This window comes from Lissotriton helveticus, chromosome 11, assembly GCF_964261635.1.
Source record: "Lissotriton helveticus chromosome 11, aLisHel1.1, whole genome shotgun sequence".
NCBI classification, from domain to species: domain Eukaryota; kingdom Metazoa; phylum Chordata; class Amphibia; order Caudata; family Salamandridae; genus Lissotriton; species Lissotriton helveticus.
Genome location: NC_136072.1, coordinates 29,577,636 through 29,603,911, shown reverse-complemented (window position 1 = coordinate 29,603,911; position 26,276 = coordinate 29,577,636). Strand labels below are relative to the sequence as shown.

Here is a 26,276-nt window from a genome sequence, read left to right as displayed (position 1 = left end):
AGAGGCGGCAATCTGCAGAATCTCGTTGGGGGGCGGCAAACCCAAAGACCGCAACAAGAGGCCAAAGGGCTAGCTACACCACTGCTCCTTCGACTATCAAGGCATCACATATTCTTATCATAGAGCAAATGAAAGGAATTGTTGAAATTGGCAAAGCCACAAAGTTAGGTTAGTCAAGAAATACTAAAACCCATATCTGTTGCCTTCCAATCTGAAGGATCTGTGTATGTGGCACTAGACTTTCCCTTTAAACAAACATCTTCTGAAACGTAATATATCCAAAGACATACCGATGAAATCACAGCGTACTGATCCTCTTCAGATAACAATCAAAATGGGTTGAAAAGAATCATGTGCTCAAAGCTAAGAGCTCTTCACTTCCTCCTCATAAGGCTGCAGGGAAACACAGGACTCACCAACGGAAAGAAAGAAATGATCTCTTAAAGCAGAAAGGAACTGCATTCTTGATCCGCAGCACATGCAGTTGCACAAAAAGTATGGTGACAGTGTCACACTCCTGGCAGAACAGACCACCTTCATACAGCCCACATGCAGAACTATGGTTAATGCTTAAGAACTCTTACCCCACTGCACCGCGCTATTGCGAAACTCTGACTGCTGTTTCAAAACAAATAATCGGTAGCGTGTGGTACCGTAATACCTTTATAGATGGGCTCTACCCTGCCTTCTCAATTAAGTTACTTGTGCTCCTGAAACCGCTCTCACTCATGGGACGAGTAATTCCATTGAGGTTCAGCCATTTTAGCGAGCAATGTAAGTACTCTTGTTGTTGTTGCGATATAACGAGCCTCAGTATTATTGTTTGATCTCCTCTCTGATTCCCCAGAATGCACGAATAAAGGTTCCTGACAGTGTTTGTAGCCCCCACATGAGTACCTCTGTGTAGGGCTGTGACACAGTTACACACTAGCATTAGCAAAACAGAAAGATCTGGCTGTAATGGGTGAACTCAGGTTGTTTGCAAGTACCAGAATGCAAAGTAAAAACGAGAACTGAATGACCTGCTCACACATGCCACGTAAGAGCTCAAGAGCTCTGACACGGGATGCTGTCCTGTCAAACACCAAAAGTGTCCTGAAGCTCTAAATCTCTATTGTTGATTTTCAGATGCTCTGGTACCAGGGGGTAAACATAATGGTGGGGATTTTATGTTTTTCCTGAAGGCCAGCCATAATGTGCCAGCCATAATGTGCTAGTCTTTTGCTGATGGGATGGGTATGGCTGCCTACAGCCCACCTCAAGCTATGCTACCAATCACATTTCATGTAACACCTAATAAACTATTTGATCATGGAAGTGTGGCTGATTTCCCATCCGTAGGGTGGAGTCAGCACAGAAAGTCCCTCATTGTCGTTGTCCTTCATACTACTATGTATGTCTACTCTGTGCTTAAAAGTTTGGAAGTAAATTACTGGTAGGTTTTTGAAGTTGACGTGGTGCTCGTTTTTTTCCAGCGTGTTAAAACATCAGACACTGTAATTGTAATTGCATTTACATAGAGCTTACTACCCCTGATGAGGCGGCAAAGTGTTTTTCGGTGAGTAGCACGCTACTCCGGAACCCAAAAAGCCTTAGTGGTGAATTAGTATTGGGAAATATTAAATTAATTTGAGCAGTGGACTTGTGAGTCTGTTAGTTGGTTTGAAAAGGATAGTGGAGGGATAGAAGAGGAAGGGTCTAGAAAGCGTTTCTGGAGATCATAGCAGTAAAAGAGGTTTGGGAAGAGTCAGAGGGAAGGGTTTAGAAAGACCTGTTTGAGAGATCTGAATATTAAAAGAGGTTTGAGATGGCGCAAGGAGGGGTAGAGGAGGGAAGTGTCTAGAAAGGGTTATTTTGGGGATCATAGTTGTGGAATGGAGTTTAGGATGAGTCAGAGAGTGGAGGTAGAGGATATATTGAGAGAGGTATAGGGTGAGCTAATAGGGGGAGAGGATGTGGTCCGTTGGCTAGACTGCCGACTTTGGTGCTGGAAACCAGTGTTCAAGCCTTGGGGTCGCATCTACATTCTGTGATTCTAGGCAAATCACTTAATCTCCCCGTGCCTGAATGTGTAATGTAAATACGGTGCTCATGTAAAGTGCTCCAATACCTTTGGTTCAAGTTTGCGCTATATAAATATGCAAAAAAAAAGGGTAGTGCATTAGACATGCTGAATTAGAAGTAGATTAATAAATATAAAGATACACGAGTACATGAAAGGTATGTATAAGGAAGGTAATATGTGTAGAATTAAGTATTTAATACATTCAGACTTTCAAGTGTAGCTATAATTTAAGCAAATATATTTGTTTTATAATTGATATTTTTTGTATATAAGTATGAATGCTATTTCTGAACAGTCAAGAACAGGATGATTACTTCAGATTGGTTTAAAAAGCACATACACTGAGGCATTGTAAGCAACTTAATGGGAAAATTACCAAAATCGATACCCAGCACTAGAAATAATCAGTCTCAAGACTATGTGAGCGGATTGGTCACCATTTCGCGATAGTTTTCCCACCTATGAATGCAGGACGCTGTGCGCGCTGCTATGGTGATCAGCATTCACACCGTACGACCTGATTGGTCACTGTTTCGCGGTAGTTCTCCCACCGACGAGTGCAGGACGCCGTGCGTGCGCGCGCTGTGCGTGCTGCCATGGTAATCAGCCTCACACCGTACGACCTGATTGGTCACTCTTTCGCGGTAGTTCTCCCACCAACGAGTGCAGGACGCCGTGCGTGCGACGCGCTGTGCGTGCTGCCATGGTGACACGCACGGCGTGGTTTGAACGGTCCGTTTCCTGTTTTGAGCGTTCCATCCGGTCTGGAAGATGGCGCCTGGACCGGACAGACACGCCGGCTGTCATGGCTTCCAGGGGGCCCCGGCGGTGAAGCCCCGCGCCCTGCCGCTGGTGGTGAACCAGCAGGTCCTGGCGGGGCGCACCCAGGCCGTGAGGCCGGTCGGGGCCTGGGTGGAGAGCGGCTGGGACCGGTGGGAGGAGGAAGGGGCGAGCCGGGCCGTGCTCTCGGCGCTTCACGTGGAGGAGGAGCTCAACAAGCAGGAGAAAGACAAGCAGGAGCGGCTGAGGCGGTTCCAGAGCGAGGTGAAGCTCAGGGTGAACCAGCAGGCCCGGCTGAGGAAGGAGCAGCAGCTGCTGAGGTCCTATGCAGCGGCCCAGAAGGAAGGGGCAGTGGTGCAGCAGTCCACAGAGGCTGCTGGGCACCTGACCCCCAAAAGGAATACCTGTCTGTACCGAAACAATGCAGATCTGGCCATCTGCAGCCCTGGGGCCCAGTGGGTGCATGCACAGCAGCTTGGGGGCCACAGGGGGGGAGCTGCAGAGGAGGAGGGCGGCCAAGATGGCAGGGAAGTGTTCCAGCAGCAAGCCAGAGCTCTCAGCAAAACCATGAAGCATGTGCGGCGCAGCCTGGTGGCCTGTAAGACTGTCCACGAAGGAGAGAGCCCATCAGAGCTCCCTGGTGGGATCTGGAAGGTTTCTCCAACCAGAGATAAACCCTTGTCTCGCACTTCACCAGATCTCATTTGTCAGGAGGAGAAGGAGGAGGGTTTGGAAGGACATCATGACCTGCCAGCTGAATTGCACAACCAGATTTTGATTAAAAGCCAGGTGGGGAAGGAGGATGGTGGTCAAAGTAGAGCAGAGCCTGTACAGATTTGTAATCGATTGTTGAAAAAACCCTACCCCACAGGCCCAGCACCAGCATTCAGCACTGATTATAGAGCAGCACTTGTACTGCGACCAAGCACGGATCTAGAAGATAACAAAAAACAACGTGAATATCAGTACTTGATGTACAGACGACTGTTTATGGACATTGAGCGGGAGCAGGTAAAGGAGATTCGCAGGCAAAAACGACATGAAAAGAGAATAGCTAAGATTAAGATAGAAAAGGAGCTTCATCGGCATGCAGAGGAGCAGGGGATCAGGACCCTTGCCAAACTGCAAGACACCCATTCTGGGGAGAGTGAAAGCAAAGTAGTAGCACAGCTTAAAGAGGAAGAGCGACAGTGGAAAGTAACCCAAGACAAAAAACGGAAAAACAAAGAAAACAGTCGATATATTGATGCCTTAAGAGCTCAGACGAGAGAGAAGATCCAGCAGCACAATATTGAATTGCCACCGCTGTGCTGCTGTGGGACAGATTTCTGGGATTCTCACCCTGATACCTGTGCCAATAACTGTAGTTTCTACAGAAACCATAAGGCATATACCCAAGCTCTTCAGTCTGTGATTGCCTCTTACGACTTATCTGAGGGAAATGCAGTAGCCAAATTCTCCACTCGGACCATTTCTTCGGCACGACTGGCCCATTCAATCGAGAATCCATAATCGACGTATTCATAAATTGCTCTCTGTTTGCAGAATTGTGGATCTAATTTATAGTAGCAGTTTTGACAGTAATGAAGACGGAAATCTGGATTATTAAAGGACTGAAAAATGTGATGGAAGCCTGTAAAGAGGATGTTTCATTACTCTGGCGTTTTAAAACGTGATGACCAATCTTCGATTATGGCATTGTAGTGGTTGAGCATGTGTTTTCATAAAGTTATTTTGTACTTTTTGTTGATTAAATGCACAGTCTCGTGCTATACTGATGTAATGGGGCCCAGTTTAATGGAAAACATATTCAGAGTTTTGAAACTTGAGTGGTTCGAAAGAATATAATTCCACCAGACATGACCTTGGACTTGAGAAAAGCCTGCCCTCCTCATAACTTTTCAAATTCACCATAAGTCATTGAGTAAGGAATTGAACTAGATGCGTCTGATTTTGGGACTTTCTCCAGTCTTTAAAAAAAGTTTTATATTTCATATCATTGTTTTTTCAAACTTTTATTTGAAATAAAGTGACATAAAAATACACAAATAAATTAGCTTCATTTACAGCAATACTTGAAGGTCTGTGTTTATACAATACTGCTTTAAATCTCAATATATTATCTTCTTTATACATAGATACCCTTTCCATGTAGTCGTGTATCTATACATTTATTACTTTACTCCTACTGTAGAAGAAAGAATACATTAAAAAAAACTTTCTCACTCTCCAGTGCCCTACTCTGTCTCACACTATACCTCTCTCAATATATCCTCTACCCCCACTCTCTGACTCATCTCAAACCTCATTCTACTTCTATGATCTCCAAAATAAGCCTTTCTAGACTCTTCCCACTTCGGCTTACCCAAAACCTCCTCTTTCTACTATGATCTCTCTACTAACTTAAAAAAAACAAATATTCCATCATGTATCCCTTCTTTGACTCATCCTAAACCTCATTTTACTACTATGATGTCCCCCATCCCTTTCTAGAGACTCTTCCCTACTCCATCTCTCCTTTTTACTCATACAAAACCTCATTTTACTACTATGATCTCCCAAATAACATTTTCTAGACTCTTCCCTCTTCAATTCCTCCTTTTATCCTACTCAATACAACTAACAGACTCGCATTACTCACATTTCTACCGCTCTAATGACCACCTATTTCCCTATACTAATGTGCCATGAATCTTTTTGGTTCCAGAGTAGCATGTAAGTTGCGGAAAAGCGCTGTGATGCTTCATCAGGGCTATATAAATACAATTACAACTTTCTGGCTATTTATTTTGAACCTTTGACCTAATATCACCTCCTACATTGCTCTGGGGTTTGCCCATGATATTGAGCCAGGCTACCAAAGGAGATCCAAGATTTCACTGTTTAACATAGTTTGTCCTGTTTAGGCCTCAAGGGAGCATCTTCAGAGCCCACAGCACAACTGTACTTTCTATTACCCATAGCCTGAAAGTGCAGCTTCCCTACAGCTATGGCATTGATGCAGACAAGGACCTAGGTACTGCCCCTGTATGGCAGCTCACTGTCTGCAATGTTTGATATTCATATCATGGACCACTGCCTCATCTCCACCCAACAAAAGTTAGAAAACTCCACATATTTTAAAGATAATTATGTGTGGGTGCAGCAGAGTTCTTTGTTTCTGCTGGGTTGCGTCGGCTCTTAATAAATACCTAAAATGTCTCTTTTCCTTGGCAGGAGTGACTGCTCTATTCTGAATTCTAGCATCTAATACTTAAATATCTTTTCCTTGGCAGCAGCTCTAGCTCTCTTTTGGGTTCTATCAGCTAACTCTTAAATTCCTAACATGTCTCTCTCCCTCACAGGTTCCCTCCACGCCTCATTGAACATTTGATCAACAACCTCAGCGTGCCCATCGCCTGCTTCTCACAGCCCCCCAGGTCGGCGGACCTTCTCCAAAGTACGTTTTTGAAATATTCAATGGATGCTACAGCCATTGTACACTTGGGTCCCAGCTTGAGGCGGACATCTCCCTTTTATCTGATTTTGTACATTATGGGGTGTTGTAAACGGGACTCACAGGGGGCAATGCTGGGAGGTTCTGTTAATTTACGCTCTGACTGAAAGAACTTCGCCACTGGTTCCTTTTTACATGTGCTCAGGTTAACTTTGGGTTTTTTGTTTATTGCAGTGTGCCACGTATCTCTTTGGTGCCCATTTGTACCCATGGGTTGCTCTTTGTTTCTTAGAGCTCATGTGTGCACCATCTCCACCCAGTTACCATGTGTTTCCCATCTCACTCCGGTGCCCATACATGCTTCATTGCGCCCTTTAGCCCATGTGTTTCCCATCTCGCTCTGGTGCCCATGTGTGTGTTATTGCACCCCTTAGCCCATGTGTTTCCCATCTCACTCCGGTGCCCAAGCGTTCTTCATTTCACCCATTAGCCCATGTGTTTTTCATCTCGCTCCTGTGCCCATGTGTGCGTCATTGTACCCCTTAGTGCATGTGTTTCCCATCGCACTCTGGTGGCCATGTATTTTCCATCTCACTTAGGTGCCCATGCATTTTTCATTGCACCCCTTAGTCTGTGTCACCCATCTCTCCCTGATGCCCTTATGTCACAGCTCTGCTGTGCCATCCCTGCTATGCTTTTCACCAGTGCCCATGTGTGCCCACCTCACCATGCTGCCATGTGTGTTTCATTGAACCCCTCAGCCCATATCTTGCACATCTCTCCGGTATGCCCCATTTCTATCCACGGCCATCTCGGCTATGCCTTTAACCAGTCCTCAAGTTTTCCCATATTGCCCCCAGTGCCATGTATGCCATGTTTCTCCCCGATCGCATATGTCCCTAGAAACCACATGTTCCCAGACTCTCCTTAGTGACCACGTGCGCTCTGGCTCTCCCTGATCGGGTTTCTTCCCAGTGACCACCTGGACCCTCTGCCATCTCTCCCCAGTGACTACATGCGGTCAGACTCTGTTATCTAATCTCTCCCCAGTGACCACATGCTCCTGTACTCTCCCCAGTGACCACATGCTCCTGTACTCTCCCCATTGACCACATGCGCCCGGACTCTTCCCCCATCTCCCCAGTGACCGCATGCAACCAGACTCTCCCCATCTATCTGCAGGGACCACACGCGCACTGAACTTTCTGTGATCTTCTCACCCTATTCGCCTGGCCTCTCCCCCAGCTCCCTAGTGACCACAACACCTGAACTGCTCCATCTCCCGAAGGACCACATGCACCCAGACCCTCCCCCAATTCCCTAGTTTCCATACGCACCTAGACTCTCCTTTATCTCATTTCTCCCTAATCACAATCGACTCGACTCTCATCCCCAGTGAGCACAAGTTCCCGGACTCTCCCTTATCTCATCTCTCACAAGTAACCACTTGCTCCTGGACTGCCTGCATCTCCTGAGTGACCACAATTGCCCGGACTCTCCCGTACCTCCTCTCTCCCCAGTGACCACAAGTGCCCGGACTCTCCCATATCATATCCCCACAGTGACCAGAAGCGCCCGTACTCTCCCCAGTGACAAGATATGCCCATACTCTCCCCCGTGACCACAAGCACCTGGACTCTCCCGTATCTCATCTCTCCCCACTGACCACAGGTTCCCGGACTCTCCTCCTTCTCCCCAGTGACCACATGCGCCCGGTCGTTCTCTTTTTGCCCCAGATCCCAAGTGCACTCATTCTCCCTAATAACTTCTCCCCCAGTGACCACATGCTCGTGGACTCTCCCTTATATCATCTCTCCCCAGTGACCACAAGCTTCAGGACTCTTCTCCTCCCCGGTGACCACATGTGCCCCGACTCTCCCTTATCGTATCCCTCCCTCGTGACAACATGCGCCCAGACTCTCCATATTTCATTTCTCCCCAGTGACCACATGCGGCCAGATCCTCCCTTATCTCTCCCCTGTGACCACATGCGCCTGGACTCTCCCCCTTCTTCCCTGTGACCACAAGTGCGCAGATTCTCCCTTATCTCATCCTGAGTGACCACAAGCTCCTAAACTCTCCCTTATCTCATCTCCCAAGTGACCACATGCACCCATCTCTCCCTCTTCTCCCCAGTGACCACAAGCTCCCAAACTCTCCCTTATCGCAACTCTCCCCAGGGACCACAAGCGCCTGAACTGCCTCATCTCCTGAATGACCACATACACCCAGAACCTCCCGATACCTCAGTGACCGTGTGCACCTAGACTCTCCTTTATCTCTTCTCTCCCTAATCACCACATGCGCGAGGACTCTTCCCCTCCATCTCGCCAGTGACCACAAGTGCCCGGACTCTCCTGTATCTCATCTCTCCCCAGTGACTCCAAGCGCCCGGACTCTCCCTTATCTCATTTCCCCCCAGTGACCAGAAGCGCCTGGATTCTCCCTTATCTCATCTCTTACCAGTGACCTCATGTGCCCGGGCTCTCACTTCTCTTATCCCTCCCTAGTGACCAGATATGCCTGTACTCTCCTCAGTGACCACAAGCGCCTGGACTCTCCCTTATCTCGTCGCTCCCCACTGACAACAGGTTCTCGGACTCTCCTCACCAGTGATCACATGCGCTCGGTCTGTCCCTTATCTCATTTCGTCCCAGGTACCACATGCACCCAGATTCTCCCTTATATCTTCTCCCCCAGTGACCACGTGCTCCTGGACTCGCCCTTATCTCATCTCTCCCCAGTGACCACATGCGCCCAGACACTCCCATATCTCTCCAGTGACCCCATGCGCCCGTACTCCCTTATCTCATTTCTCCCCAGTTACCACATGCACCCAAACTCTCCCCCTTCTTCCCAGTGACCACAAGTGCCTGGTCTCTCCCTTATCGCACCTCTCCCCAGTGACCACATGGCCAGACTCTCCCTTATCGCATCTCTCCCCAGTGACCACATGTATCCTGACTCTCCCTTATCGCATCTCTACCCAGTGACTGCAAGTTCCCAGACTCTCCCTTATATCATCTCTCCCCAGTTACCACAGTGCCAGGACTCTCCCATATCTCATTTCTCCTCAGTGACCTCATGCGCCCCAACTCTCCCTTTTCTCATCTCTCCCCAGGTGACCACATGCACCTGGACTGCCCATGTCCCCAGTGACCACATGCGCCTAGACTGTTACCTCCAAAGGTGCCTGGGGTCTCCCTGATTTTTTATCTCCTCAGGGATCACAAGTGCCTGGACTCTCCCCTATCTCTCCCCAGTGACCACATGTGCCCAAACTCTCTCTTATCTCATCTCTCTCCAGGGACCACATGCACCCAGACTCTCCCTCTTATCCCAGGTGACCACAAGCGCCCAGACTCTCCCTAATGTCACCTCTCGCCAGTGACCACATGCGTTTGGGTACCCCAATGTCCCCAGTCACCACATGCGCCTAGACTCTCCCTTATCTCATTTCTCTCCAGTGACCACATGCACCCAGATTCTCCCTTACCTCACCCCAGTGACCACATGCGCCCGGTACTCTCACCATCTCGCCCGTGAGCCCAAGTGCCCGGACTCTTCCTTATCTCATCTCTCCCCAGTGACCACATGCGCCTGGACTCCCCCTTATCTCATCTCTCCCACAGTGACCACAAGCGCCTGGAATCTCCTCCTCTCCAGTGACCACAAGGTCCTGGGCTCTCCCTTGTCTCTTCTCTCCCCAGTGACCCCATGCGCCCAGACACTCCCATATCTCTCCAGTGACCACATGCGCCTGTACTCTCCCTTATCTCATTTCTCCCCAGTGACCACATGCGCCCAGATTCTCCCTTACCTCACCCCAGTGACTACAAGCGCCCGGACTCTCCCTAATGTCACCTCTCGCCAGTGACCACATGTGTTTGGGTACCCCAATGTCCCCAGTCACCACATGCGCCTAGACTCTCCCATATTTCATCTCTCTCCAGTGACCACATGCGCCCGTACTCTCCCTTATCTCATTTCTCCCCAGTGACCACATGCGCCCAGATTCTCCCTTACCTCACCCCAGTGACTACAAGCGCCCGGACTCTCCCTAATGTCACCTCTCGCCAGTGACCACATGTGTTTGGGTACCCCAATGTCCCCAGTCACCACATGCGCCTAGACTCTCCCATATTTCATCTCTCTCCAGTGACCACATGCGCCCGTACTCTCCCTTATCTCATTTCTCCCCAGTGACCACATGTGCCCAGATTCTCCCTTACCTCACCCCAGTGACCACATGCGCCCGGTACTCTCCCCTTCTCGCCCAAGTGCCCGGACTCTCCCTTATATCATCTCTCCCACAGTGACCACAAGCGCCTGGAATCTCCTCCTCTCCAGTGACCACAAGGTCCTGAGCTCTCCCTTGTCTCTTCTCTCCCCAGGGACCACATGCGCCCAGACACTCCCATATCTCTCCAGTTACCACATGCGCGCAGACTCTCCCTTATACCATCTCTCCCACAGTGACCACGAGCGCCTGGAATCTCCTCCTCTCCAGTGACCACAAGGTCCTGGGCTCTCCCTTGTCTCTTCTCTCCCCAGTGACCACATGCGCCCAGACACTCCCATATCTCTCCAGTGACCACATGCGCCTGTACTCTCCCTTATACCATCTCTCCCACAGTGACCACGAGCGCCTGGAATCTCCTCCTCTCCAGTGACCACAAGGTCCTGGGCTCTCCCTTGTCTCTTCTCTCCCCAGGGACCACATGCATCCAGACTCTTCCCCCTTCTCACAGGTGACCACAAGTGCCCGGACTCTCCCTTATCTCATCTCTCGCCAGTGACCACATGCGCCTGGACTGTCCCCAGTGACCACATACACCCTGACTCTGTTTCCCAGTGACCACAGGCACCCGGACTCTCCTTTATCTCATCTCTTCTTAGTGACCACAAGCGCTGGATTCTCCCCAGGGACCACATAGTCCATACACTCCTCAGTAACCACATGCGCCCAGAATCTCCCTTATCTAATTTCTCTCCAGAGACCACAGGTTCCTGGACTCTCCTCCTCCCCAGTGACCACGTGTGTCCAGAATTCTCCCTTATATCATCTCTCGCCAGTGACCACATCTGACTGTACTTTCCCCCCTTCTCCCCAGTGACCACGTGTGTCAGGATTCTCCCTTATCTCATGTCTCGCCAGTGACCACATGTGCCGGTACTTTCCCCCCTTCTCCCCAGTGACCACAAGTGCCCGGACTCTCCCTTATCTCATCGCTCCCCAGGGACCACAAGCGCCCGGACTCTCCAACTCTCCATTGACCACAAGCGCCCGGATTCTCACTTATCTCATCTCTTACCAGTGACCACAGGTTCCCGGACTCTCCCTTATCTCATATCTCACCAGTGACCACAGGTTCCAGGACCCTCCTCTTTCTCCCCAGTGACTACATGCGCCTGGACTCTCCCTTATCTCATCTCTCCTCAGTGACCACAGGCGCCCAGACTCTTGGAAGTCGAGGTATGGATGCCCTTTCTGTCCCTGACGCCTCCTGTCAGAGCCCTTACAGCACCTCACTCCTGTTCCTAAAAGCGTTTAACAGGTTGGATGTTTCCCCTCCAAGACCCGCCCCCTGCCAAGGAGCCATCCTGCTGGACAGGCCTTTAGTCCCCCGTGTGCCTGGCTGTGTTTCACAACTCACACAGCAGCCCTTTCCTTCCTTTCTCCAGGGGCCCCAGCTGCTCAGGGTGCCCCTCTCGGTGTCCCTGTTGAAGTAGCTTCATCTGAGGCTTTCCTTCCCTGTCATTGGTTGTTACTTGTGGGTCTGGCCTGCGTGGGCTTAAACTGGCCCTGGGTGACCAAAACACACAACATGCCAGAGACATGTGTAATGTGGAATGCCAGATGTTCTAACAGGGCTGTGGATCTAAGGAAGCTAAAAATAGTTATTGCAACATTTGCAAGGTCTATGGAAACTGCAACTTGACGAATTTTGAGAAGTGTATTCTATTTTTAGACATTGGCTTGAAATCCTGACTTTTGTGACAATTTATGCAGGATAGGTCCCTTTTTTGTACTAAAAAGGTTTTGCGAAAATAGTCTTGACATAAAGTATCTAGTGTTCTATCCCTTGGCAGTGCAGCTGTGCTTAGAAAAGCTCTGAAACAGGTGCACTTACAAAGGGCATGTCTGCATCCGTTTTGCAGCATCAAATTATGCCACACACGTGAATCGCACACGCAGGCTGTATTTGGCTTGGCCCGGTCGGCTGGGGTATATTTCCACCGTGTGCAGGGAAAACCGCAGGGGCCAAGGCGGAGGAGGAAACTGCAGCTTTGGCGAAAGACCAAAATCATAATCTTGGAGGGCAAAAAAATGTACACACTCATCCAATCTCATGGGCTGTGAACAATCAGAGGCGGGCTTGGACAGAAAATGGGCCCAGGCACCAAAATAAAAGTGGCCCCCATTAACGAACCATGCAGCTTAAAATGTGGCCTATGGTGGCAAATTGCAGTTTTAAATTAATAAAGACACACTCTATATGCCTTTTGGTATGGAAGACTGCATGCATTGTGCTTGTTACTGGCAACCTTTGTGGTAGTAGGGAAATCAGCAGTAAACAAGCATTGGCAAAGTCAGTAGGTGTCGCCTATGTTAACCTATTGGCTTTGTCAATATATATATATATATATATTTTTAAGACGTTGCATAGCATTGCTGGATGCTGCGCGACGTGGCATTAAAATAAAGAAACGCTATGATGCGGTCAGCGTTGACCACGTCATAGTGCTTTCTTTACTTTAAGCCACGTTCAACAACATCGCAGGCTGCGGTGCAACATGGCTTAAAGCAATGTTTCCCAAACTGTGGGTTCTGGGTCAAGAACTGATTTTTGGTGGGTCGTGAAACGCCAAGCAAGAAATAAAGATGTATTTGAATTCTGCATTTATCTTGTCACATTTTCTGTGCTTTAACCCCTTCCATGCTGCCGTCGGCCATTTGCCGACGGCAGCACTACCTCGCTGGTGCTGCCGTCGGCCAATGGCCGACGCGACCGCGCCCGTTTTTTAAAACGGGCGCACTGCTGCGAAAAAGCGGAAGCAGCCAACGGGTTGAAGACAGGCCAAATGCCAGGCTATGTCTTCTGACAAGCTGCTTACTGTTTTAACCCGGAGATTGGTGTTTACAAACTCTGCTCACTTTGCAGCCAGAGAAAGGAAATTAAAGTGAATTATGTGACAATCTTGGTGGGGTACAGGGAGTGTGAAAGGAGAGAGTGTACAAGGCCATTTTTGTAACACACAACAAAATGTAAATATTCTTAAATGGACTGTGCACATTAAGAGGTTAGGAAAGCACAAATGAACAGTTTTTGTAATTCTGAGGTGATGGAAGCAATGAGTTATTAGGATCAAAACAAATCAAGACACTTTACTCGCTGATGCACAAATGACAAATATTGACTGACACCCAGTTTCCATGCATTATAATTTGTATCTGTTTTATCAGTAAAGCTGGATGTCGCTGCAAATCTAGTGGCCTAATCAATAGAAAATGTGCTGTCTGTATATGACAGTGCGCTGCCTTACGATGCTTTCGTTACATCAAAAAAACACTTGACTCTTGTCTATTAAAGCAAATTGTCATACTAAAAGGTAGTTTGTGGTTCTAAAAAGTTTGGAAAGCACTGGCCAACAACGTTGATTGCGCCGTAGTTCTTTTTTCTTTAAGCCGTATTCCAGAGCAGTGCTGTGCGACATGTGAAAAAAAAAAAATGCGTACGGGCCAAGCCACACGAGCGGAGGAGGGAGGAGCGGCAAAAGCGGGAGGAGGACAGAGGGGAAAAACACATGGGAGGGGCAGGGGGAGGAGGGAAGCGCATCAACAACGGACATAGGGGTGGAGGCAACACAAGGGAGGTGAGGGGGATGGGGGAGCAGCAACAACAGACGATAAGAGGGCGGGGGAAGCAACACAAGGGAGGTGAGCAGAGAAGGGAGGAGCGGCAACATCGGGCAGCGGGAAGAGGGTAGGGGGATAATAACACATGGCAGGGGGAGGAGGGAAGCACATCAACAACGGACATAGGGGTGGAGGCAACACAAGGGAGGTGAGGGGGATGGAGGAGCAGCAACAACAGACGGTAAGAAGGCGAGGGAAGCAACACGAGGGAGGAGCAGCAACACTGGGCAGCGGGAGGAGGGCAGGGGGAAATAATGGATGGGAAGGAAGGGCGCACACAAACAACGTACAGGGGGGAGGCAACATGAGGAGGAGGGAGGAGCAGCAATAACAGACAGAGGGGGGAGGGTGAGGGAAGCAACACGAGGGAGATGCAGCATGAGGAGAGGGAGGAGCACCAGCAAGGGACAGTAGGAGGAGGGCAGGGGGTCAAGCAATACGAAGGAGGTGCAGGAGAGAAGGTAGGGAGTAGCATACAATAGACAGTGGGAGGAGGGCGGGGGACAAGCAATACGAAGGAGGTGCAGGAGAGAAGGTAGGGAGTAGCATACAATAGACAGTGGGAGGAGGGCGGGGGACAAGCAACACAAAGGAGGTGCAAGAGTGGAGGAGCACACAATGGACAGCGAGGGACTAGCAAAACAAGGGAGATGGGGTGGGTGTGGAAGACACACTCAATAAAAAAAATCTGACACCAATTTATAAAAATAACACTTACTTTTATGTAAATTTATATACCAAGATCATCGGACTCGGGTAAGTACTTTTCCAGTTATGAATTTTTACAGTTTTCAGAAATAAACACTGCATTGTCTGTACCAACAAGGTTATCCGATGGAGAAAAGCATGTATTGCATTCGGTCACTTGCCAGCAACTTACGGGACTGTTCTTCTGGACTTGAGGGGAGCATGGGGCAAGGTCCAAGGCCACACCAACAGGTCACCTCGGGTGGCTCTAGGGCGTCCGAGTGCAGAGGTGTGTCACAGCGTCAGGTGTCTCATTCACTTCAATGGGAGAACGGTCCAGGTACAAAGAGTTTGCAAGCAGGGATGGGGACACCAGTCCGTGGGAATCTACAGAGGGGCTCGACCCGTGAGATCGTCAGACACAAAGGGTACACCCTTGGTTCACTATTTGTCGGGCTGTGGGACTAGTGTGCATTGGTGTCGGATTCCGGGGCAGGAGTCTCTCATGGTTGGAGGAGGCCAGTAGAAAGAGGCTGCAGGCGGCTGGCAGTCCAGTCTGGGTAAATCCAGGCATAGGCTTAGCTCTTGTGGGTCTGGGGACCTAGTTGGCACCTTCACTTCCCTTGGACTCAGGTTCTGGAGCGCAGGTGCTTTTAGGCATCAGGTAGCGGTGGTCACAGACTCACGTCTCAGTCTTTGTTTTGCAGAAGAGAAGCAAACAGGACAACTGGGCCACTCCTGATGTGGGTCTCACAGTCTCTGAAGTCCCTTGATGTGCATATCATCTTCCTCGGTGTTGGTGTCCGGGCTGGGCACAACAAGCCTTGGCTCCTGCCAGGGGCCCTGTACCCAAGGGGTTTGTACTGTACGGCTCCGGTCGTTCCTGGCTTCCCCACACATGGAGGGAGGATAGATGTGGCCTGTATGAGTACTGCTACCTCTTTCTGAGTGGCTGCTCCGTTGGTAGCCCCATAGGCGGCAGGTCAGTATACCAGAACTTGCTTCTTTGGGCCTGCGGCTGCAGGGGAGTAGCTTCTCTACTCCATGAGTTCCTTGGGCAATTTGCGAAGCACTGGCAGCCATTCCGGTTTCTTGAGGTCTGCACAGGCAGGACAAATCAGTTTCTCACCAAAGTCCAGGTGCAGCAGACAGGCCCGGTGGGGTTGGTGAGAAGTCAGTCTTGCTCCTCGGTGTTCAGGTCTGCAGTCTTCTTACACTCCTCCTTTTGTATCCAAAGAACTCTGAAGGTCTATTATCATGGAGCCCCCTAAATACGCAACGAAAGCCCAGTTACGTTCAAGCATTGGCGGATTGCCCATAAAGCCAGTCTGACCCTGTATACAATGGAGTTCTCACACAAAGGGCCAGGCTAGAGGGTTCAGTTAACTTAAGCTCCTAAAAGATCTTTGTAACCATGTGTTGCTCATTGTTTTCAGTGCCCATGTGTGCTCTGTCTCCACTCAGTGGCCACATGATTTCCATATCATATCAGCCCCTCACTCCACAGTGCACTAATCTTTTTGAAACGTCTCAGCAGGCTGCTTCGTCTAACAGGCTGGGGCAGAGCCATTCATGTCAGGCTGTGTCTGGCACATGACTTAATGAAGTAGCTCAACTCTCTAACAAAATGGTGTCTGTGTGGGGCTGAAGTGGTTGGGACTCACTGTAAGGAAATGCATCTTTTTGCAGTGTCATCCCCAAGTTTTTGACTGATGCGGCTGGTTTTCGACTCTGCGAAGGCACCGAGGCCTGCTAACCAGACCTCTGTGCCAATGGCCTCGCCCTAAAACACGTGTGTTGAATTGGTGTATACCCAATTGGCATACCTAACTTACCTATATGTACCAACTATATGGTACCGAGGGTACCCAGTGCATGGAACTTACAGGGTCACCCCAGAGATTGTAGCACTGGTTGTACTACTCTGGGTCTGACCAGGTAAAACTAGTCGCCAAGTCCCTCATTGAACAGGAAGAGCAGTTTTAAACTGCTAGCCCAACTTTGCCATTTAAAGCAAGGGCAAAGACATGCCTTCCCCGGCAATATGAAAAAGCCACCCCTATGGCAGACCTACCGGCCCAAAGGCAGGGTGCAGTATATTTCATGAGCACTGCAGCACAGGGTTACACGCTGACCCCTCAGATGTGCTAACTCCTGAACAGTGCAACCAAAGTTGATACTCGAAGGTATCAAATGACTTTTACGTTAAGCCCGTCTTGATTCTCTAGCTGAAATTAATGCAAATTGTGTGTGCAACTTTAACAAAGATGTCACTTTGTTGTTTAGTCTCCTGGGCCCTTAACAGTTGTACATGGGGATATGTCTCTGTAAAAGCTTTCTGCCATCCTGGGGAGTCGTGCAAATGACTCCCTGGGAAGGTTACAATAGAAGCCTGCACAGGAAAGAGGTGTTACCTCCAAGCTGCAGGAAGCCACACAGGAGTAGCCCAAAAGACAAGCTTCAAATTAGAAGTTGCCTTTGAAGGGCAAATTAGAAACTCTTGGGAAATGGGTTTCTTTGTTGTCTAGGTAGACAGGTTGGAACTAGGGACAGGGAAGGGGAAACCAGTTGCCAAATTGGTTTTCCAGGGGTGTCTGACCCCCCCTCCGTGATAGTCACACCTCTGAGTTGGGCTGGAGAGCTCTGGATGCCAAGAGAGGGGTTCTGCCATATCGGAAGTGGGCAGAATGGTGCATCTTGGGATCGCCAGGTGGCATACTTTGCAGGAAGTGGTCATCAGCAGGGCGATAACCTGTTAGATCATTGGTTACCTACTGCATCCTACCCTGAGGCCATTTTCTGAGCATAAAAGGGCAACCTTGACACCCAAAGTCGGATCTCGACTGGACTGGGAGAAGGGCCCAGAAGGACTACCCTGCTACACTGAGGAACTGGCAAAGAGAGGCTGCACTGGCACGGACTGCATCTGCTGAACCTGGTGGCTAGCCAAGGAGAGGGACTCTGCCTACTCTGTCCTGCTCATGGAGAAGTTGTCTCCAGAGCCCAGCTGAAAGCAAAGACTGCAAGGGTAGCTTGGCTGACCTTTTTTGCCGCACAGGGTCACAACAGATGCAGAAGCCTGCTAGGATGACTTGGTAGCCCAAATCTTAAAGCCACTGTTTTCTTGTCGCCATGCAGCACCAGAGACCTAGATTTAATGCTCAAAGTTGCACCCGAGTCTACTGGACCCAGGAGAGTCAATGAAATGCATCTTGGTCACCCAGAAGGTGAATTGTTGTATGAGGAAGGGTTCCCCTGTGACCGTGATACCAGGCGACTGGACTTCATGCAGGACTGAGAGGACACCGAAGGACGTCAGCCCTGTGGCCAGGATGGCCTCCTCAAGTTCACGGACAGAGGAGTAGCTCCCGAGGGACCCTCGTCAACCGCATCGCATTCACAGCATCCTTGGGCATCTTCAGTATTCGGTATCTCTTGCATCAGGACCACCTCAATTGGAACCTACAGCAAAGGGTTAAAAGTGCCTGGAACTCACTGAAGACTATTCGTACCTTTTGAATTAACTGTTTTTGTGGAACTTGCTGGTCCACCTGACTGGCTCCCTGCTGAAGTTGGTTACCTAAAGTGACTCAAAGCAACCGCATTGATACTTGCCACTTTTTTCTTTAAAAAGTTTGACTCAAATTTGTGGAATTTGCCAATGCTTGTTAACAGTTCAGTAAAAAGTACATAATCACTATACCTTTTAAATTCTGTATCTCTGGAACCCTCTGATGGATCTTTTATTATTTCTGTGTCTAAAAATACACAAAAAGATCTATCTTTATAAATTGGTGTAGGATTTGTTGAGTGTTTTTTGTTCTTCAATTGTTGTGGTGCTGTTTAAATTATTCACACTTGTTCCTTTGTTTAAACCTTGGGGCTAAGAGCCACAGCTACCCAGGTTGGAGCAAAGCGTTTGACAAACAATAGCTATTGGCCCTGAAGTGGTTGGTAAATGTATTACACGGTGAGGTCGAACAACCACACTATACAATACACCCCATTTCCTCACACTCACACACTCATGGTACGTAGAACCTAACGTGAATGACATCTAATACTCTGTTCACAGGCTGGGGCCATATTATGTAAAGAGTTCCCTGTCCTGTGCAAGGCCCACCTTTACCTGAGTGCGCCATGCGCATCCGCTCAATGCACGCTATCACAGTTAACCCCTTGCATGCGCGGCGAATTTTTGCGATGTGTGGGCAATTTAACATAGTGGGCGGGATTCGGACAGCACCCGGCCTTCGTGAGCACACGCCCACCGTGACTCGTGACTTCCGGGGCCATCTTGAGCATGCAAGGGGTTAATGATCTGTCCCCAGGGCAGCCACAAACGTATGCCTGGCTTTTGCTCACCATTTAAGATAGTTTACCACACTGGCTCGAATAGATATCAGGGCTAAAAATATATGTTTCTTGAGTAAGAAAACGATATAGATATGAAATGAATAGATCCCGTTAAAACACTATTCACTGACAATAATGTTGGGGCAATTCCCAAAGGCATTTATGAGCAGTATGCCAGCTACAAGGCATAAAGATGCAACTGGAGTTACTAAATTGCACCTCGGTGGGGATTTACACTCATAGGAGTGGAGACGTGTGGCTCAATGGTTAGAGCAGGCAGACCTTGATGCAGAGCTCTGGCCAGGGACCAGGGTACGATTCCCGCCTCGGCGGGTCTCCGGCTCATTAATTCCCCTGACTGGATATTCTCGCCTCACTGCCTGTTCTGATCATGGGTCCCGCGCTGCAACTCTGGGCAATAGCTTGCTTAGTCTCCACAACGGGCCCAAAAGCGCTGGGATGCCTGGCTGCACCTGGGGGGTGCCCAGGAGTGGACATTTCCCAGGAAACCAGGAAGGGTTCCTAAGCGGTATACGGACAGCGCCGGGACACCTCCGGCGGAGGTAGCTGTGCGCTTTACAAATTCCGACATTTACATTATTTATGTGTTTGACGATCTCCGCCCCCACGATTTGCCTTTGTGAATAGGGCCAAATGCCATGTATGGAAAGACCTAATGCCATATTATTAACACTGATATAGCCCGTAGAACTAGATTGTGAGTAGGGTTGCTGTGGAAAAGTGTAATCCTTTGTACAAAAGGAAAACCAGGAGAGTGTATCCAATCCAATCGAGGTATTTTCAGAGGTAGCTCCCCCTTTGGAGTGTGGCACCACTCACATTACCCCCAAAGCCCCAGAGATGACAAATAAAATGGAAATTCATTATCATTTTTTATCATTCCCCGTCCCAAACAGAGCGTCAGGACTGGGGCGGACCGGGGACGGGGCCGCTGCTGAGTGACAGCAGCAGGGAGGAGGGTGGGCTACCTTTTGCAATTGTTTATAGTGCGCATGTCTTTTTGGCCGGCCTTCTTGCGACGGCCAAGAAAACATGCACACCTTAAACCTCTCAACTCAGCCGTCTTAAGGCTGCTAGGTTGAGAGTAAGTGCAGGCCTCCAGTTCACTGGGGAGGTAAGCAGCCATAACAACGCGGGCTTTACCCCGCGCTGCCATTACGACTCTGCTATTACAACGCAAGACGTTAGAACGACTTGCGCTGGAGGACACTGTTGGTAAAGGAATAGTTTAATTTTCTATTCCAATACCTTCCCTACTATAACGTGGGCTGGAGATGGAATAGAAAATTAAACTATTCCACAATCCAGCGCCTACAGCGCAAGTCGTTGTAACGACTTGCGTTGTAAAGGATGCGTCGTAATGGCAGCGCGGGGTAAAGCCCGCGTTGTCATGACATACATCCACTGGGGAGCGCCAAGAGAGGTTGCTCCCACCAATCAGGGCGCATGTGAGCAGCGACAGGATTGGGCAAGGGAGCTTTTTCTGGCTGGGCTGCTGTGAAAGGAAGAAGACGTCTGCACCGGAGGACTGCATGTTCGTCTTCAGGTAGGTTTTTTTAATATATATTATTTTCACCCCCGTAGATGCCAGCCAGGTGCGAGCGGCCTCTCTTGGCGCTCCCCAGCACACTGGAGGCCTTCACTTATTCTCAACCCAGCAGCCTTAAGACAGCTGGGTTGAGAGGTTTAAAGTGTGCATGTTTTCTTGGTGCCCCTTCCTGCACAAAACAATATTGGTTCCAGGGTACCTGTGTTCTCGCTTGACAGCCACCGGTGCAGCCGCACAGAGAGAATATGGCGCATTCCTGCCCTCTCCATTTGACGCAGCGGAGCAAGTTGTCTTGCTGTTTTGCACCACTGTGCCAATGCTTGGTAAATCTAGCCATAGGTGCCTAGATATTACCTTTCTTTGGCTTGGAATGGAGAAGAATTGAAGAGAGGGTTGTGCAGGTTGGTGGGGGGGCAGCATATGTTATTTTTCAAATAGTGCAGGAAGTGGAGGGTAAAAGCAGAGCATGGTCAGGGTAGACAGCAGGAGGCTAGTTAATATTTATTTTTATATTTGGCCGAAGAAGGGAGAGAAATTGGACTGGCGGTGATGTGTGTGGATGGACGGTTGCTAGTGAAGATGCAGAGGGTGATGAGGGAGGGTGGCATAAGGCATTCATAAAATGTGAGTAGTGGAGGGTAGGAATGGGCTATGGGTGGTGGGTTGAGTCGCCGGATAACACATTTAGTAAAGGGCAAAGGCGGACACAGATGAGGCCATGTTATGTAGGACTTCCTATGATCCTCTGCCCGTGCACAACTGATATCAGCAGGTGGAGATGAAATGGAAGGAGCAGCCATAGAATACATAGGGCCCGATTCACAGAACTAACTTAAGACAAAATCCTAAACTTACTACTTTTGGTATTCACAGAAGTTAGGATTTTGTCTTAAGTTTGTCTTAAGACAGACTTAAGACAGACTTAAGACGAAATCCTAACTTCTGTGAATACCAAAAGTAGTAAGTTTAGGATTTTGTCTTAAGTTAGTTCTGTGAATCGGCCCCACTAAGATGACTGTGAGTAAACGGGATGCTTTCCCCCTTTGGATTCTGAGTGACATCACAGACAGCGCAAGCTTCTTTCTCCTTGTCTATTTTATGTTACTCTAGGAAAAACATCCACACCATGCACATTTTCCCATCAACAATTCAGTACATTCTTTCCACACCTCCCTAGAACCATGATAATGGAACTTTGGAAAGGGATGCACCTGTTTGGGATGCAACCTCAGCCCCCTTTTGAAATTCCTGCTGTTTTGAGAACCATGTCTGTGATGAAAAAGTGAATTTGGATAATGAATGAAACAAAACAATACATTGACAAAGAAGAAATCATCCTTTCCACCTTGTTTGAATTACAATTAAGTAAACTTTTTGTGTCTTGCTGACAACAAAAAACTTCTGCTGGGACATCTGTTTTAGACGTTGACACCAGTTGAGCAAAATTGTCATCTCTTTATTGGACTGAAAACAACAATTAACAGTTGAAAGGTTCACTTTTCACGTTTGCAGTGTCTTGTGCTGCTTAACCCTCTATGTGGTGTGTTTTTGAGCCAAACTGAGGTGACGTGGCAAGCAAAATAACGATGGATCAAACCCAGATCTGTGACTGGGGGTGAGTGTGTGAAAAGTTTTAACACTCCGTCCATCATTTTATTTTGTGCGGTTGCTATGTGCGTCCTAAGTGGCTAAGGGTATGCCCAGACATGGTTCCCTTGCCTGTTGTGCCACTGGATTCAAGCTAGCCTGGATGATGAGGGGTGATACCCCGAAGCCGGTCCCAGGATGCTTCTTTCTGGTCCAGGGAGGACCTGCCTTGGTAGTTCGGGCGGGACTGATCCCATGAGGTACAGGGTCAAGATTGATTTGCAAACTGGGGTGACGTCACTGACGTGCCAAGCAAAATAACAATCGATTATACCCAGATCTGTGATTGGTGGTGAGTGTTTGAAAAGTTTCAACACTCCGTCCATCATTCCATTTTGTAATGTTGCGATTTTGAGCTAGACATACATTTTTCTTTTTGTTAAGATCTGCAAATGTACCAAAAGCGTGGTAAATCCATATTTAAATAAATATGTCTAATTGCACAAAGTCACGGATGGCGGCATGGTGATTTTTCAGCTGCCCTACCCTTAGTGTTATATTGTGTTGTCACTCAGCTTGCATTACACACCAAAGTGTGATTAGTAGGTCCTAGGAAATGACCATTGAAGGCAGCAGCGCCCCCTGCTGGTATTAAACCTGTCATTGCTATTTCCATCCGCAGAGCTGGACACACTTGAGCTGACCATCTTGGGTCTCTTGACCGGCCTCACACTGTTGTCTCTCATCATCTTCATCGAAGAAGCTCTTTACTTGTCGAAGAAGGTCTGCGGCCCCCTGAAAAGTAACACCCTCATCTGGAGCAGCGCGGCACCCACGGTAAGTTCCTTTTATTCATAAAATTAGTCATTTTGTAGAATATCTCCAGTTTATAAACCAGCCTTTTGTGGAATTCATATTCCTCCTGTATTACTGGTGCACTGGCCCACACTGTGCAGTCATGGCTGTGGAGCACAAACACCCAAGGCTGTATTTCTGATTAAGTGCAGTTGGAAGGAAGCCCTTCCAAGAACTCCATGGCAGGAAATGGAGCATTTTTCAACAAATGGTACCCTGACAACATCCTGCCTCATTTCAGTGCCCCCCACTCACGCGCCCTGCCTTTGCGGAATCACCTAAGAAGTAACTCCATGCTCATTCAATTTGAGTAATATGGGTTTTTGGGAACATTTAACCTCTTACTGGTCACCAGGGAAGCTCTTGTGATAAGGAGGATGTGATTTAGGGGAAAATGTCAGAATTCATCTACCTCCAGAGTACTACTGGCCAACTGTGTTCCAGCAATAAATCAATAGCCTTTGCTACTGGCAGTCTTTCTACGTTTTCTATGATGTGATTTAATGTCTTTAGTGGTCACATAGTACTTCTTCTGTGTCTATGGGAACAACCAGTCATATCCTCAGTGTTCCCGTCTGTTATTTTTCACATTATTTTTGTAGTATGTTTGGTAGAACTACAACAGTACACTGACATACTACAAAATGCTATTCACAAACGTATGTGCGGTGGACTCCACCTCTGCCTCTCCTAACTTTGATTTCTTCACCCGACTGTGGTGATCCCTGCACACACATGCCAACATTTTGGTTATAAATGTGATATGGACATAGGAGAGGCTGGAAAATGGGAATACTTACTACTAAATGGGAGGGGGTTAGAGAGATTTAGGCGCATCAAGCTGCTAAAGGAGGTGTAAGGAGGGGTTTAGGGAGCTTTTCTATTGTTAGTTTTCCGATAAATCTTAAAAAAATTATTTTAATTTAATACATTTAAAATCATTAAATATTTATTCAATAATGAAGTTATTAGTGCTGCGCCATTGTTTTCCATTGTGTTCTACTTTTGAAATAGGTGTATAAAATAAATTTACATGAAGATTTATCAGAAAATATTTTTAATGAAAAAAAAAATATATATATAAGAACCTTTATTCTTTTCCCTATACTTTACCATTGGTGGTGGAGACCTCCAAGGTGCAAGGGTGCCTGCGTTGGCACTAGGCAGCCCATTGTGCGCCAGCGCATGGGATAGGACAAGAATGCGATGTATTGCCTTAAGTATGTTGCATTCTTCTCTTTGAGTCGAAATCCTATATTTTTGGCATAGCCACAATTTTAACTCCGAAGGATTGGAAAAGTCAATTAAGTTGTAATTTGTATCACGTGTCTACGTCACTGGTTTACGCTCCCATGTCATTTCCTCCACAGGTGATCGCGGCCTGCTCATGTTTTGGCCTCTGGATACCACGTTCCATGATGTTTGTTGAATTAGGAATCAGTGTGTAAGTAACAATGTTGCTGCCTCTTTTTCCAATCCACAGGGATATACCCAACTAACCCTTTGATACCTGGGTAAAGGACAAATTGCTATGCAAACAAAAAATGGTGTCAAAGGAATGAATACAACAAACTAGACTTGAGTCGAGTACATTTAATTAGTCTCTCTAGGATGACTATTGTTCATCATGAATATATCTAATCTATTCAAAACGGCAATAGTGTCCATCAACAGTGGAAAGGAACCACTCAATACAATTATTCATACATACATGAAATCAATACAAAAATAAAACATAACATAACCCACAAAAAAATATATATATATACATATGTACATGTGAGTGTCCTCTTATACAATAAAGGAGAACCACTCAGAGGAAATCTCACCCATGTGCCTTAGAATGGCTGTGTAGTAAGTAGATCTGACTCTACTATGGCACATAAGAATTCCAATGAATTAATAATTTATGCAGATCCCTCCAACTGACTGTTGACGTGACCACGTTTCAGCCTTTTTCTCTTTGGCCTCTTCAGGACAGGGTTATACACATAAATCGTAGATACAGAAATAAAGCCGGAACCTGACCACACGCTGTAAGGCCACTCTTGAATCGTCAATAAATCACTTACTTGTGCCAAACAACACCTTCCTATATCGGTATGTTGCTTTTTTTTTTGTGGGTTATGTTATATGTTTTAGTTTTGTATTGATTTCATGTATGTATGAATAATTGTATTGAGTGGTTGCTTTCCACTGTTGATGGACACTTTTGCCGTTTTGAATAGATTAGAAATATTCATGATGAACAATAGTCATCCTAGAGAGAGTAATTAAATGTACTCGACTCAAGTCTAGTTTGTTGTATTCATTCCTTTGACACAATTTTTTGTTTGCATAGCCTCTTTTTCCAAAAGCATCGCAAATTGTTGGAGTTTTAGCCAAAAATATAAAAAAGACCAAAAAGTAAATAAAAAACCCCAGAAACAAGTGGGTTTAAAGTTGGGAAAAAATGGGTTGAAGCCCCTAAAAGGTGTAGCCGGAAAAAAAACTATTTTTGCTTCCTGAACGATGAGGAGAAGAAGGGAGGTGAGGGTAAATTGTGTAAATTTCACAGGTACCAAACAATTTAACACTGATATTTGCACTGTCAATGAACAACGTTATGTATTGCTATGTTATTCAAAGACCAGGGCCATCACTGTTGGCAGATAGGAGCATTGTCATCTCCCCCATCCCATAGAAGAGGGTCAGGTGGGAACTAGCTAGGGGTCAAGGCCAGGCTACGTTTGCAATCTCAACCAATTGTGATTTTCCAGGCTTGGCTCTCTGCCCAGTAAAACCAGGTTTGTGCAACTATTGCTGTTGAATTCAAGAGACACCCTTGTGCATTTATTACTTGTCCTACCCAGGGCTCAGGGTTAGTTGTTCGCCCCTTATTCTTAAGCAGTAAAACCAGGTCTGGTGTTCACGCCAGTTATAATTGGATAATGTGGTATCCCGCCCAGGAATACAGCTTAATCTGGAACTAAACTGAGAAAACGCATGTTATTTTGAAAGCTCAGATAAGGGAAAACAG

General features: G+C 47.7%; 2 protein-coding genes across 3 annotated transcripts in view; both read left to right on the top strand.

Moving 5' to 3' along the window:
* Positions 1–26,276, top strand: part of SLC51A (solute carrier family 51 member A) — a 57,749-nt gene that overhangs the window by 16,305 nt on the left and 15,168 nt on the right. For both annotated transcript variants that reach the window (XM_078667895.1, XM_078667896.1), the window contains exons 2-4: positions 6,190–6,284; positions 23,085–23,239; positions 24,628–24,701. In XM_078667895.1, coding sequence (XP_078524021.1) covers positions 6,190–6,284; positions 23,085–23,239; positions 24,628–24,701 — 324 coding nt within the window. The remainder of the gene's footprint in view (positions 1–6,189; positions 6,285–23,084; positions 23,240–24,627; positions 24,702–26,276) is intronic.
* On the top strand, positions 2,802–4,917 carry CCDC15 (coiled-coil domain containing 15). Its single transcript, XM_078665704.1, has one exon. It carries the CDS (start codon positions 2,837–2,839, stop codon positions 4,355–4,357), a length of 1,521 nt encoding a protein of 506 aa, XP_078521830.1. The 5' UTR covers positions 2,802–2,836; the 3' UTR covers positions 4,358–4,917.

What these genes read in the sequence shown, in the direction of transcription:
- CCDC15 (XM_078665704.1), top strand. Translation starts at nt 2,837, where the DNA reads ATGGCGCCTGGACCGGACAGACACGCCGGCTGTCATGGCTTCCAGGGG.